Source organism: Chelonia mydas, chromosome 1 (assembly GCF_015237465.2).
Source record: "Chelonia mydas isolate rCheMyd1 chromosome 1, rCheMyd1.pri.v2, whole genome shotgun sequence".
Lineage (NCBI taxonomy): Eukaryota > Metazoa > Chordata > Testudines > Cheloniidae > Chelonia > Chelonia mydas.
In genome coordinates this window covers 235,950,144-235,965,977 of record NC_057849.1, presented here as the reverse complement: position 1 = coordinate 235,965,977, position 15,834 = coordinate 235,950,144, and the positions used below count along the sequence as shown (strand labels likewise).

The 15,834-nt window shown below is 40.2% G+C and overlaps 1 protein-coding gene across 21 annotated transcripts in view; it reads right to left on the bottom strand.

Moving 5' to 3' along the window:
* The window catches only part of EPS8 (epidermal growth factor receptor pathway substrate 8), a 201,755-nt gene that overhangs the window by 19,111 nt on the left and 166,810 nt on the right, over positions 1 to 15,834 (bottom strand). For all 21 annotated transcript variants that reach the window (XM_043539352.1, XM_043539386.1, XM_043539365.1 and 18 more), the window contains 2 exons: positions 13,505 to 13,616; positions 10,998 to 11,141 (listed from right to left, as the gene is read on the bottom strand). In XM_043539352.1, coding sequence (XP_043395287.1) covers positions 10,998 to 11,141; positions 13,505 to 13,616 — 256 coding nt within the window. The remainder of the gene's footprint in view (positions 1 to 10,997; positions 11,142 to 13,504; positions 13,617 to 15,834) is intronic.

Genomic DNA, 15,834 nt, shown 5'->3' with positions numbered 1-15,834 from the left:
TGACTAATGATGATTCTAGGTAGTCGGGATTCTGATGACATGTCCTTTTCAAAATCCCCTTCCCTCCCCCCGAAAAGATACGCTCCATGGGTCAGACCTATATTTTTGTTATGTGGGTGTACAGCACCTAACACAGTGTGGCCTCGGCCACTGGCCTGGTCTACCCATAGTTTTTGTACTGACTTAAAACTATTTTGACGATAGGTGTGATTTTTCTAAATAATTAAAACAGTATACATCTCTAATATCGATTCAGCGATATCAGTAGAAAGGTGCTAATATAATACCGATATAACTTATTCCTCTACATTTACGGGAGTAAGGTATTGTCTACACTTGGAAATTTACCAGCATAACTATACTAATACAATTACAACACCATAACTTATACTGGTATGACTCCCCATGTGGGCACCCTTATTCCGGAATAAGAGAGTCTACATGTGGAGTTACAGTGGTATCAATATAAAGGTGTAGTTATGCTGGTAAATTTCCCCATGTAGACTATACCAGTATAGGTTAGAGTTTAACATCTATATACTAGTATAACTTTGTTCACACTATCGGGGGGTTGTATCACTTTAACCTCAAACCAATATAATTTAAGGGGTACAAAAATTGTACATAGACCAGCCCTGTGACTGGGGCATCCACGGGCCACCACAATGCAATGCAAATTAATACATTATAAAAGAATAATAAATAGAAAATCAGGCTATCAAAGAAGAGTATTGGCCGTGGGACAGAATCAGACTCCTCTCAAACACAGTGACAGAGGGCACAGAATGGTGATACCTTTGTGCCAGCATAAGCAGCTGAAGAGAAGCAATGCCAACATTGCATCTGAAAGAGCCAACTGAGGCAGAAAACAAGCTGTCAAAGTGGGAGCCCTGTTTAGTGCAAGCTGATACATTAAATTATAAAGAAACAGATAGTACTTTCAGAGCAGAGAAACTGTCGATAAGGCTTGTAAGTAGAGGAGAGAGTCAAGAGAAAAACCAGAAAAGGCAAAGACAACTGCAAACTGGATGGCAGTGCACCCACCTGGATGCAGATAGCTGCATTCTGTCAGTGCAGTCAGAGAAAAATATACTCAGCGAAATGTTGTGTTTTAGGGAGAAATAGTTTGTGATAAAAATCTTGTGCATGTACATATACTGTCCCAGGGGATCCATAAGTGCTTTATTGAGAGGACTTACTGTCCAAATACACACACACTCTCTCCTTCTCCCCATATGTGATTTAAAAATATATATCTATATACACACATACAAAATTAAATCACTTTGCACTCTCAGACTACTAACCACCTCTGAGATGAAACACAGCAGCAGTGTAACAGTGCATAGCAGCAATACATAACTGTTTAGGGCAGGAAGTGAAGAACAATTCAGACAGCCAGACCTAGAGCGAGAATTTAGGTTGGTTGGTATTGGCTAGGATTGTCAAGATTAATTCCCCATTTCTTGAAAGAAGTACTAAATGGGAAATTTGAACCACTCTCAGTAATCAGGACATATTTACATATCAGGACATCCAAACAATAGCACTTCTATCTGCTAAGTGCCCCCTTAAAGCATAATGCAAAATTGGATCAGAACTGACTCAGATAGAAAAGTGGCATCTTCTCAATCACTAATAACCCATGTTCTGACAACAAATCTAATAGAACAGCATTTTATTAAGGAATAATATAAAGGGGTACTGGCTCAATTCAAAATGACAACATCTCTTTGGCCACTACCAAATGAGCACCTGGCATGTGTTCCCCTTTGTTACAGTGCACTTCACAATCAACAGGGAAGTTAACAGTTGGCAATATACAAGTACATTGGTATCTAGAGCAGCTGGCAACAGACATGAATTTTGGGCACAAATGCTCAGTGTCAGGGGGAAGTCACAGAGAAATATTTTAAGCCAATAGCTAAACAAAAAAAAGACTTGAAAGAAAGGCTTCATGGACAAGATTCCAAGGAACGTAAAGGACGTTTGTCCTAAAGGAGGAGAATAGAACTCTACCTCGGTGCTCACACGCCAAAGCAAACAAAAAGGCAGGTTCTTTGGTAAAAGGTTTGCCTTCTCTTGTAAGGATCCTCAGAATGACTGGTAAGAATTTAACATATAACATTTTCTTTAGGAGGTCATTACGAAAAACACTAGAAAAATGAATGACACTTTAGTAAGTAACCAGTTTGCTTTAAAAGGTACCTTTGAATAGATACAAATAGCATCTACACTTCATGGTTAAAAAACCCTTTCAGGTGAGATCAGGGAGATACTGTGCATCATTGCAGTATTGTAGTGTAAGCTTCTGAGTGTTAATCAGCCTAATCATCTCAGATTCAAATGGTTTAAATGTGTGTTAGGGGGTTCGGAATAGAAAAAAAGGACATTAACATTTGTTCTTGCTGAAACTAGAATATTTGAGGCGATTTAACTAGAACTGTTAAAATGGAATCCAACTTACCAGTTTATAAAGCCAAAAGGTTTGGTAGCATGACTATATCTGCCAGCTAAAATAAAACTAAGGGCTTGTCTCCACTTACCAGTGGATCGACGCTGCAGCAATCAATCCACCGGGGGTCGATTTAGCGGGTCCAGTGAAGACCCGCTAAATTGACCGTGGATCACTCTCCCATCCACTCCAGTATCCCATCAACATAGCATAGTGTGGACCCCACAGTAAGTAGATCTAAGCTACGTCGACTTCAGATACGCTACTAACGTAACTCAAATTGCGTAGTTTTAGATCAACTTTTCCCCGTAGCGTGGACTTGCCCTAAGGCAGATAAAGTTCATTGAGGGACCATCTAAACCCAAGCAGGTGTGATCAATCCCTGGCAGGCAGCATTTTATTTCCACCACACCAGGATGTTTGTATATGTGCACGGGTGTTTAGATCTTGAAACTAGTGGCCAGGATTGTTTCTCAATATATAGGCCAAGTCAGACATACTGCTGTTTTGCACAGGATTCCAATGGTTAGAGAGCAGTACTGAGGGGTGAAAAAGGAATGGCAAGGGAAGAGACAGAATTCTCTAATGCTTTGTTCTTTTTGCTAATTAAACACTAATTTTAAGAAGAATGTTTGATCACTGGCTCCTGAAGTGCAGGTGACCAAGCCCAGCTGGACCTGCTGGGTAACGATGGTTGACATATAGGATACTGTAGCCCAGAGCCCAGTCTAAGAATGGTGTAATTGTGAAATTCCACCCTAAGACAGGTAGGAGCATGAGGCCTAGCACCTGAGTGTGTGCTGTCAGAGACCAAAAGAGGGGGAGAGGTGCAGCTAGCTCTATAATCATGATAAATTCCTAATAAGCTCAAACACTCCTACAGCACTTGAATTTTCTTTTGGAGATCTCCCTTTTATACTGACCAAGCCCAGCTTTGTTATGGTTTACTCCTGGGGGGGAATTCTGCATCACTGCGCATGCACAGAATTCCTGTCCCCCGCATTTTTCCCCCCGCAGAAAATACACTCTGCTGGAGAGATGCTGCAGTTATGCTTTTAGCCCACCAAGGGCTGCCATGGTGCCAGAACTGAGGGCAGCCAGCTCATTGGCCAGAGCAGTTGGCAGCTGATAGTAAGGAAGAGAGGCTTCATTCCTCATAGCGCCCTGCCCACGGGGTCAGGTGAGGAGGCATGGGATATGGGGATGGAACAAAGTGAGGCACATGGGCTGCTGGAGGGTTACATAGAGTGGGGTTCAGAGGGGCTGGTGTGGGGGCTGAATGGGAGTGGGGGTGCAGGGCCACATGGGGGCAAGGGTGGCTGGGACACATGGGGATGGGGCGGGAGGTGCATGAGGGCAGGGGTTGGCTGAGTGTGGGTTCAGGGACACTTGGGGAAAGGGGTAGAGAGGGGGTACAGGGACATGCGGATGGGGCAGATGTGCCTGACTGAATGGGAGAAGCTAGGGGTCAGCCAGGGTCTGCATGGGGTGGTCCCCAACTCCTCAACAATCCCTCCCCCCACAAAAAACCTGTTCCATGCTTCTACCCACACCCAACAACCCTCCAAGTTCACTCCCAGGTTCCTACCCAGCAATTACTTCCCTCTACCTCAGGTCCTCTGTTACCGCCGACTCCCCCAAGCCTTTGCACTGCTTCTGAGGGGTGCGGAAAATATGTTTCTGTATTGTAGTTTAAATAAACTATTACTCAAAATTCTGTATTAATATGCCTAGTAAGGAATCTATTTGACAAAACATTTCCTGAATCTTTTTTGCTGTCTGTATTGTTACAGATATACTTGTTCACACGTATCTTGAAATAAATTACCAAAATAATTCAGACTGGTGTGATTATATAGTGTTGTTTTGACAAATAATATATGCAGAATTTTAAAATATTGTCCAGAGAATTTTTTGGCACAGAATTCCCTCAGGAGTAATAGCTGCAATATTGGAGAAGTGAAAGCATCTACCCAATATACAGCATATTCTAACTGATTTCTAGCTGACTAAAAGTCTGATAAGCGCTTTGTAATTCTTCGGATTTGCAAACGTCATAAAATGTGTAATTGTCAACATTAAATTCCTTGAAGATCCTGGGGGTATTTCCAGTGTCAACCACTGATCCTACACATGTACCTTTGGTAAATTTTATCATTGCTTTATTCTAGGTCATTTATCAAGATATTAAACAACACCATATCTAACAACAGCCCTTGAGGAATCCCAGTGGATTTCTGAGTTCAGCTGTACTGCACAATCAGTTAGAGCTGGGCACATTTTTTGGCTGAAACTTTTTTTTTTTTGGGGGGGGGGGGGGGGGGGGGGGGGAAGAGGGGAATGAAGATTCAGTAATACTGAAACAGGGGATCACAGTCGAGCTGGAAAGGCATATCAAGTGCGGTCCTGCAGGGATTGGTCCTGGTCCAGTTCTGCTCAATATCTTCATCAACGATTTAGATAATGGCAAAGAGAATACACTCATAAAAGTTTGCTGACAATACCAAGCTGGGAGCTGGTTGCAAGTGCTTTGGAGGACAGGATTAAAATTCAAAATGCTCTGGACAAACTGGAGAAATGGCCTGAAGTAAATAGGATGAAATTCCATAAGAACAAATGCAAAGTACTTCATTTAGGAAGGAACAATCAATTACACACATACAAATGAGAAATGACTGCCTAGGAAGGAGTACTGCCGAAAGAGATCTGTGGGCTATAGCGAATATAGTGAATAGCTAAATATGAGTCAACAGTGTAACACTGTTGCAAAAACAGTGAACGCCATTCTGGGATGTATTAGCAGGGGTGTTGCAAGCAAGACAAGTAATTTTCCTGCTCTACTCCACATTGATAAGGTTTCAGCTGGAGTACTGTGTCCACTCCCGGGCACCGCATTTCAGGAAAGATGTTGACAAATTAGAGAAAGTCCAGAAGAGAGGAACAAAAATGATTAAAGGTCTAGAAAACATGATCTATGAGGAAAGACTGAAAAAAATGGGTTTGTTTAGTCTGGAGAAGAGATGACCGAGACATAACAGTTTTCAAGTACATAAAAATTTGTTAAAAGGAAGAGGGTGAAAAATTGTTCTCATTAACCTCTGAGGACACGACAAGAAGCAATGGGCTGAAATTGAAGCAAGGGTGGTGTATGTTGGACATTAGGAAAAACTTCCCAACTGTCAGGGTAGTTAAGCACTGGAATAAATTGCCTAGGGAGGTTGTGGAATCTCCATCATTGGAGGCTTTTAAGAACAGGTTAGACAAACACCTATCAGGAATGGTCTAGTTATTACATAGTCCTGCATAGAGTGAAGGGCGCTGGAATAGATGATCTACTGAGGTCTCTTCCAGTCCTATACTTCTATGACTCTATGAAACGTTTTGCGAATTGTATCCATTTTGACAATTGTTCATGTAAAAAAATTTCCAAAACAGTCAAAATGAAAAAAACATTATTTTCTAAAGGAAATATATTTATTTTTTGGTTCAAAATGACTATTTATTTGAAAATTTAATGTAAATTTAAAAATATTAAACACTCAAAATCTAATGAAACATTTTGTTCAACCAGAAATGATCGTTTAAAAAAAAAAAAAAAAAAAACACTAGCTGAAAATTTAAAAAACACACTGGTTTTCGTTAGGCCCAAAACAATTTCCCCCATCCCCACAGTTATTTGGAATTGCCAGTAAAGCGAAAAATGTGTTATACATATAGCTCTACATTCAATTGTTTTATTGGATTAGAGTAATCTCTAACGATTTGTAAAAATATGGATAGCAAATATTTCCATATAACTATCTAGGTACCTCTGTCATTCAGCACAGCTCAGACTTGCAAAGGGTTAAAAAAGCAGATGAGTGGCCTTGGGGTTAAGGCAGGGGGCTGGAAATCAGGATGTAAAAGTTCAATTCCCAGTTCTTTCACCAAATTCCTCGGTGACATTAGTCAAGTCATTTAAGCGCCTTTACATAAAATATTCAAAAGGTCCCTAAGTCACTTGGGTGCTAATTCCTATTTTCACAAGTGGCTGAGGAGCCTAAAACTCATTGAGTCTCAAATTTTGAAAACAAAAGAGTGGAAATTTGCCCTCTGTGCCTGAGCTCATCTATAAAATGGGTATAATACTCCTCTGCCTCACAGGGCCGTATCTATCATGTCACATCTTTTAAATCACATCTCTCAATTTTACTTTTTGAAAAAATAATAAAATGCACAATTATTGTATCTACTCTATTTCCACTGGGAATGTTATTACTAAAAGAAGGGAAATGACTAGATTGCTTGGCAAATTATTAATATGCATAATGTATTGTTTATCTGACATCAAATATCTTTGCTGCTCTACAGTGACAAAGGCAGATTAAACAGCTAAAATCGTAAGAGGCTACGACAACAAGGAAGTCACATTAGCATAAAACTCATACACAATCACCAGTGTGCCATACTGAAGTTCTAAAAGAAAATGTTAGTATTTTAGTATTTTGAATGTCTTTGTTTAGTAATTTGAAATTCCACAGTTTATCCTAGACCAGACGGGAGAGCATTCCACAGCCCTTGGACTGTGGAGGAAGACTAGGCTAGTGGCTCGTCTATTTTGTAAGTCTGCTGTACTGACCACCATCTCCAAAGGCACAAAGGACTCACTATCAGGTAACTATCTTGGACCAGCCCATTAAGAGGTTTCAGAGTTCAACCCAAAATCTAATTCAACGAGTACCGACAAAGGTCAACAGCAGAGCAAACAAAGCTGCAAATACGCAAAAGGCTCTCTTGCATATATTCAAGTAATTAAGTGCAATAATTAATGCCCTCGCTCAGGGTGGGCAACCTGTGGCTCCGGAGACGCATGCAGCTTTTTGGCTGCCCCCTTGAGGGCAGCTGTTTTTTGAGGGGGTGCAAAGTGCAGGTTCTGGCCGGGAGGCGCTTACCACAGGCGGCTCCCGGCCGTCGGCGCAGCAGGGCTTTGGCCCCACGCTGCTCCCGGAAGCGGCTGGCTGCTGGCACGTCTCTGCGTGCCCCTTGGGGGGAAGGAGGCAGCAGGTCTCTGTGCGCTGCCTGCGCCTGCAAGCACCACCCCCGCAGCTCCCATTAGCCGGGAACCAATGTGTTTATATTCAAATTCAAATGGCAGAAGTCACATTAAAAGTATTGGTCAGTAGTAATAACTTTAATATGTTCATGTTTCAGAGTGGTAGCCGTGTTAGACTGTATCAGCAAAAACAATGAGGAGTCCTTGCAGCACCTTAAAGACTAAAATTTATTTGGGCATAAGCTTTCATGGGCATCTGATGAAGTGGGTTCTAGCCCATGAAAGCTTATGCCCAAATAAATATGTTAGTCTCTAAGGTGCCACAAGGACTCCTTGTTTTTTTAATATGTTCAATTATTATTAGTTGATAAATTCTAACTCTACAAGTAGCTTTGCATGTGATGCAGCTCTCAAAATATTTTGGTCAAAGACAAAAACCAAAAAATGGCTCCTCCTCTTTGATAGGTTACCAACCCCTGCCCTAGCTATTCACCTCCCCAAGAGAGGGGTTACTTCTGTAGAAAAATCATAAGAAAAAAATGTGTCGGACAGTCTCAATGGGGCCTTAAGGCCTTAGCATCAGGAAGTGGATTTTCCCTGCTGTCATGTATGCTTTGCAGACCACCAGGGACACATTAAATGAATGGACAAATAAATAACTACATCAAAAAAGCCCACAGCATTTGTCACAACTGACAGGCCCCATGCATGCCAGTGCTGAAGCAGAAGTTGTGTTTGAAAGCATGGAGAAGCCTTCAGCACTTGGGTGCATTGGAACGGATTGTACAGAAGTGCTCACATTTGGAGGAGACGAAAGAAGGTTATGGTGCCAGTCTGGGACTCCGAAGGTCCAGGTTCAATTCCCTGTTCTCCCAGAGACTTCCTGGGGGACCCTTTAGCAAGTCACTTAGTCTCTCTCTGCCTCAGCTCTCCCTCAGTAAAATGGGGATAATAGCACTTCCCTACTTCACAGTTTGTAGTGAGGCTAAACATTAAAAACAGCATCTGTGCACCTCTATGTTAATATGGGCCAAATTAATACCCAAGAGAAAAGGCTCAGGAGCACTTAAGTTTATAATCTTCAACATGAAATAGAAGGTGACATTAGTAACTATGAATGTTACCTGTTTGTAAAGACCTTCCTCATTCACGACTAGAAGTTTAGGCAACAATTTGTGATGCACTAAATCTCAGGTGATTTTTTAGATAACATTATAAATTATGGTATTGCCAAATGTAATTTGCCTTAGAGAGCAAACATTAGGATGATGACTATTTAGCGATTATTCTAAAATGATCAAACTACAATAATGAGCCAAGTACAGCCTGCAGCTGCCTGGGAACGCTTTCTTTATGCATTATTTCCTATACTGTTGCTTTTTTATTTTTAATATGTACAGTTGCATAGGAGTTGGACTTATCTGGCACGGGCCACTGTCGGAAGACAGGATACTGGGCTAGATGGACCTTTGGTCTGACCCAGTATGGCCGTTCTTATGTTTTGAATATAGGTTCTTTCTTTTGGGTTACATAGCCACCAGCTGCATCAACAAATCAAGCAACAGGGTGAAGAGAGGAAACAGAACAGTTAGGGTGAATACAAGAAAATTCCCTGCGAGATCTAGAATAGCTTCATAAGGGAAGTGGTGCATTTGGATTATTTTAAACTGAACAAAGCAGAAGTACAATGAACTGTTGGGAACAATCCACTACGGTAATGGGGTGGAAGGACTATGGCATTAAAGGTCATTATTACCCATTTCTAATTTCCATAATTCTGTGAAATTAGTGAAAACATGGACTTCTATTTTTTGATGTTGTTTCATTATTTCATGAAATCCTCCAAAATCTGGAGTGAATCATGCAAAACGTATTACGAACTTCTACTCAAAAATGTCCCAACAAGACCTGCTTAATTTTGTTTGTAAGTAGTTCCAAAACAAACAAACTGAAAATACATGCACTTGAGTAAGAAAAAAACCACAACAGATCTTTAAACAGAGTTTGCAAAACACTACACATACATGCTTCATTTCACACACACATAAAAACAGAATTTATTCAGAGGAAGAGCTCAAACGTTACTGGAAAATAACTAGTGAGAGGCAAACTTCATAAAAGACCTGATTCAAAGTCCAATGAGCTCAATGGAGAGACTCCCATTGACTTATATGGACTACTGATCAGGCCCAAGTTTAAGTGAGTGCTCAAACTTTTGGATACTTATCCCAAGTACTTTATCTGAATGTACTGGGTTTTTCAATATTAGCCTGATTATATTACGAGACTAGTTTCACGAGAGATGCTCAGGTGTCCCTAGACAGGCCAGAAATAGCATAAAAGGCTGCATCTTTCTTTTGTGTGATTTATGTGGACAGCACCTAGCACGAGAGCCTTGATTAGGACCTCCAGATGCCTCTGTAATACAAACACTAAACAATCGTAGATGAGCACTTCTATTTCGAACTGGAAACTACAAATGCAGAGGTACAAGGAAATGAATAATGGGGAAGCAGGTTAACCACAGAAAGTTTCAGTTGAAGTTTGGTTTGCATTTTGGATCAAAGTTTGGTTCAGGGGCAGGGCTGGGAATTCTGCTTTATCTTAACTGGCTTGCCCATCTCTAGAACCAACACAGCAGAAAGAAAAAACAAACTCTCCCAAAATATGGTATCTCCAGCTAAATATAAGCCATTGACCTGTTACGATAGTGTAAAAAAAATGTATTTGGTCCTTATCCTACAAATCCTTATTCACATGAGTAATTAAATGGATGTAAAGAACCCTTGTAATTTACCATTGCAGTACTGGGCTCTGGTTGTGCTCCATGTATATAACGAGCAGATAAAATACTTCAACCCACCATTATGTAAAAGAAAAACAAAATTAGGCCAAAAGTTTAAACACAAGCATCAAATTCTTCTGTTGGTGCTCTTGGCTATCGTTGAGAAATGATTGCTCCATAAATTCAAACAGCAAACACATGATTCTATGGCACCCACAATATCACACAGAGGTCTAGACCTATTCACTCCAAAATTGAGAGAAGTAGATATTATAGACTAATAGATATACATACAACACACAAAAAGGACAGAAACTAAAGGATACGCTAAAATTCACTCTCAGAGAAGGAATGAAGTTAACCCTACCTTAAATAATTCAAACTCCTTCTTTGGCATCAACAGCTATCAACATATGAAAGGTATTTGTAATTAAAATAAATGTACACCATACATATTAGGTTTTGAATATTTGATGTCTGTCAATCGGATAACAGAAACAGAAGATCCAAAGGAAAAGATTTGACCTATTATAAATTCTATCAATTTTATTTTTATTTTAGACTCTACATAACAGAGAAATAAAGTTCAACTTATATAGAGCAACAGGAATTTTGAGGTTGCAGTAGAATTTACAGATTTTTGTTGTTGTTCTGCTTTGAACCACCTTACCCTACTCCATCATTAAAAATATAAATGGATTTTTTTTCTAAGGAACAAAGGATACCTGTATGGTGTGACTGTATGCAGGTTCAGAATGTCCTAAACCAGGTTCCTGAGGTCGCAGTGGATCCAAGATGTTGTTTGGCACAAACCCTGCAAGGCCACTTTTATTTTGAACTTTCCACCATTGTTTTCTGTCATCGAGGATCTGAAATCATTTGATACAATGATAAGTCAAATTAAAAGGTTGAATGACATTTATGTCAGGCTTGTTTTGAGGCTTGCGCTGCAACACTTAAAGCAAAGCCCTGTCGTTGCCAGGATCTGGTCCAGCAACTGTCAGTTGTTCAGTCAGATTTAGTTCCTTCCTCATCACAGGCCTTTGCTCCCTCCCCACTTTCCATGATCCCTGTTTCTTTTTTTATTAGATTGATTGCAATCACCGGAGGGAGGGCACAAATTTTCTACTGCCATCTGAAATTGTGTCCGTTTCAGGTCAACCTGATTAACAACATAAAAAAATGAATCTGTACGCCAGATTTTGCTTAGGACAGAACATCATGGAGCTGCACAAACTGTCTGGTGACCTCTATACTGACATCATAAGAACTAACCTAACCAAACCAATCTTAGATGCATACCAGTCAACAGACAGGGAGTAGCCCAAACGTAGAATAGTGAACAAACATTATCTGAAATCGTCCCAGTTAGCTGCTTCATTAATATAGAAATACGTTGTTTATTACTTTTAAACAGTCCGTGTTTCTAATACACATGCCTGACCAGTAATCATACAAGAAAAAGGACATTGAAGGGTTTTTTTTAATCTCATCTATAACTGATCATTAAGATTTAATAGAGGGAAAATGCATTTTTAATATAATTCACTTGCTTCCTCCAGTTCGCCCACTCACTCTGACCTAACTAGAAGACTTTTTTGTCTCCTTTTTGGTTTTATTTGGGTGTGTGGTGATTGTATTTATGGAACGTTGGCAGCTGGGTAATTGGGGATTTCTGGTGGCCGGTATGGGAACTCACTGCATTATGCTGCCTTTTATTAATTAAGCTAAGCTTGAAATAGATTATCCCTCATGCTCAATTCAGCTAAAGAATTATTCTAATCTCCACAGGAGGCAAATAAGACTCCCCACCAGTACAGAAATCAAATGCTTCCAACACAGTCAATAGCCGAGAACACTTTAGAAATACAAATAATTGATTATAGTGCCAAGACACAGCTCTTATTGGTGCCTCAAAGAAACCACTGTAGACCACCCTTTGTATCATCATAATTAATATTTACACTTAGTAGCGTTTAGAGGTTTAACTCAGGACTCAGGTGCCAGTGTAGCTGGCACTATACTTACAGATATAAATACACAGTTCCTCCCCCAAAGACCTTATAGCCTAACCAGTGATCTATGAAGGCTTGAGGGAGAGGGACATAAATAAAAAAAGAATATATTTGATTAAGTACCATTATATATTATGAAGTACCAACCATCTCTTTCTGTCCCTCAGTAGCTGAGGCTACACTTGAAGCTCAGGGTGCGATTCCCGGCTTGAACGGACATAACTCATCCAAGCTCTCGCTGAGCTCGTGCGCCAACAACAGTGGCATAGCCACGGCAGCACAGGCAGCCTCAAGTGGCGGCATGGGCTCGCTGTCCTGCGTACTGGTAGATTTGTACTTGGGTGGCTAGTGCATGCTGCTGCCATGCGACTGGGGCTACACGGTTTGCGAGCTCGCACGTGTAGGTCTACTCCAACTGGGAATATCACACCCCAGCTCCAAATGCAGACATAGCCCATAAGGGCTTGGTTTCTTTGAGGCACTTAACAAAGGTGGGATGTGGAACAGAAGAAAAGAGTAGTGATCTTAAAGATCAGTTCATATCGGGCATTCCCCGTGTAAGGACATAGTGGAAGTAAGCAGAGATATACATGTGTGAGAAGAGGACACACCCTTAAAGGTGAACATATGCATTCTAAACTGCTGGCCAAGGATATTAATAACCAAAGGATATCATGACATTTTGGGAAGGTAAATAGTTGGGGAGACAGCATTGCTCCAAGAATAGGGAACTGGGCTGGTAGTCAGAGGTCCCAGGTTTGACTCTGCCACTGCTATGCAAGAACTCGGGCAAGAACTTTATCTCTCTGTGCCTCTGTTTCTCCTTCCCCCTTTTGCCTGGCTTGTCTATTTAGATTGTAATCTTTTCAAGTGAGAGACTGTCCCTCGCTACGGGTATGAACAATGACTGGAAGAATGGGGTCTCTAGACTGTCTTGTTATTCTAAGATTTTTAATATTAAAATTCATACTCCAGAAGGCTGTGAAATCCCACCCAACTATTAAAGAAGATGAGGTCTATAGCAACAAGTGACAGGTCAGCATGGAATCCCCATGCATCTTGACTAAGATACAAAATAATTGAACTTTCCATATTCCTACAGAAGAATTCAGACTAGTGTGTCAGAAGTCATCACCCCAAACATTCAGACTGCCCACAGAGAGGACGCCATCAGTTCTGGGAAGTATTAGAAATTTCATTTCTGTGTACTACATTACCTCTAAAATATCATCCTTCAAGACAGAAAGTTCACTGTGGTTTCTTGCCACAAAGTCATACTTGGATTTGGCATATCTCTTGGGCTGTGCCTTACCGTGTGCTTCATAATTTCTACAAAGCAAACAACCCAACCATTATTCTGCTAGACTTTCAAGAGAAGCAAGCCATTTAAAAAATAAAACATTTAAGCAAGCTGTATCCTGATAATCTATTTTAGGACACTTAATTGCCATAGAATTTACCAATGCACACTATAATCACCCATTACAACATTAACGAGCCACCAAAAGACAAAAAGTATTAATTGAGTTTCACAGACCTCAAGAGTTGGTAACAACGGTTAGCTCAGAACTTGCAGTAAGTACTGTAATAATTTAGAGATTAGCAGATGTCACTGCATTAAAGTAAATCAATTGCATGCATCAGATTTATAGCTGTATTCCTGTAAAGGATTATACTGGATTTAATAGTCTTGTGTAATAAAGCAAACTGATATATTGGGAAAGGTTTACAATTTGTAGTAATTTACACAGCATCTTATGTGCTTAAAGAGAGATTGCACTCTCTAGAGTGCATCACAACTTACATTTCAAATTAATTGTTTGTAATGTCTCCATGACTGCAGACAGAATGAATAATTTTCAGCATTAAATCCAATCAAACTAAATTGCCAATGTCAAAAATACTTGCCTACCACAGGTAAATTTTCTTATTTGTCCATAAGGCACTACGTAAACTAATAGCCCAGAGTCATTAGCTCAAGCGAGAATTAAAAATGACTTATGAGCAGTTAAAGGTAAAATTCATATAAAATTTAGTGGGATAAAGAATACAGAGTACAACACTCTCGTTCCACAAGGAAAGATCTGTTCAGAGTCCTTTTGGAAAGTGAGCTAGTGGGTTCTCAGATGTACAACCAAGTCTTTGAGGTCAAAAGCTAACCCCCCTTCCCCCTCCCCCCCCCAAAAAAAACTTCTAAAAGAAACAAAAGCAATATGCACCTAACGCAAATGACATGCACATCAAAACCACCATGTAGAAGAGTTAATGAACTAATGGATAATATAAACAGTAAACAAATAATGACTTTGAAATGCTGGACATAACGTCACACCATGGAGAGGTAAATGAATTTTTACTGTTGGCAGTTCGCTGATTGTAACTACTGATCCCAAGTACATCCTTGAGTACTCCAGTAGTTACCTAGCTATTTTTGGCTGTGGAGAACTGTCTCACTTTACTTGAAGAGCAGAACAAAGGCATAGTCATATTTAGATTGTAAATCTATATATAGGTTTGAAAGAAAAAATAATACACTGAAAGCGATTAGCACATGTAAGGGAGGAAAGGAAAACATTATATGAACAATGTTCATACCCATAACCATAATTTAGTCATTACAATGTCAAAGGAGAGGATAGCAATCCCAGTTTTGCCTATTTTGTACTCACTTTTAAACCACCTTATTAGTTTACAGTTTCTGATTGCCTTCTTGCCATTTCATTGAATGACTAATGCCCTCCTGATAGTCCTTACACATTTTTGTGCTGCCTTTTCAAACTCATCCCCCTGTCTGCAGTTTCTAACCCTCGCTCCAATTACTCTCCCAATAGAAAAAAAAAATCCAGGTGGGATTTTCAAAAGCTTTCAGTTCAGCTTTAACTCTGCTCCTGTTGAAACGAGTGGTAAATTTCCTTGAGCAGAGAAAGGCCAGTGAAAATCCCACCTTTCAAATCTAGCTCCAGGATCCTCCCACTCTACTTATGCTTGATGATTCTCTGTGAAACCTGCCCACTGCACATACACCTTCACTGAGGCTCCACCACATTACCAATTAGATACGATGTAGTTATAATCAACTTGCATTTTCCTATGTAGGCTGCGGTTGCAAGGCTTTCTGAGATACTATGTTACAAATGTTGGTGCAAAAAATAAGCTTATTTTTTGCATCAATATTTGTAACATAGTATCCCAGAAAGCACAATCAAGCACAAGTAGACTGGGAGGCTCTTGGAGCTGGATTTACATGTATGCTGAAACACCACACAACTTCATTAGAAAGCATAGTCACTAGTCATCCTGGGTCAGAGTGATGATGTAAACCATGCATCCCAGGTGTCCATTACTGATGTACTGTGTACTGATCAAAAGTCAACTGCCTTCCACCACCAAGAAGTGTATGTTAGTAGCCTCCCATTGCACACCCTAGCCCGTTAGTTAATGGCTCATTCAATTTAAGCGTCCTTCTCCCTTTCTCTCTCTTTTCTTTTTTTAAATAGGGGATTACATGGAACCCTTCTTTGTCAAAGAAGTTTACAGCAGCAGTTTG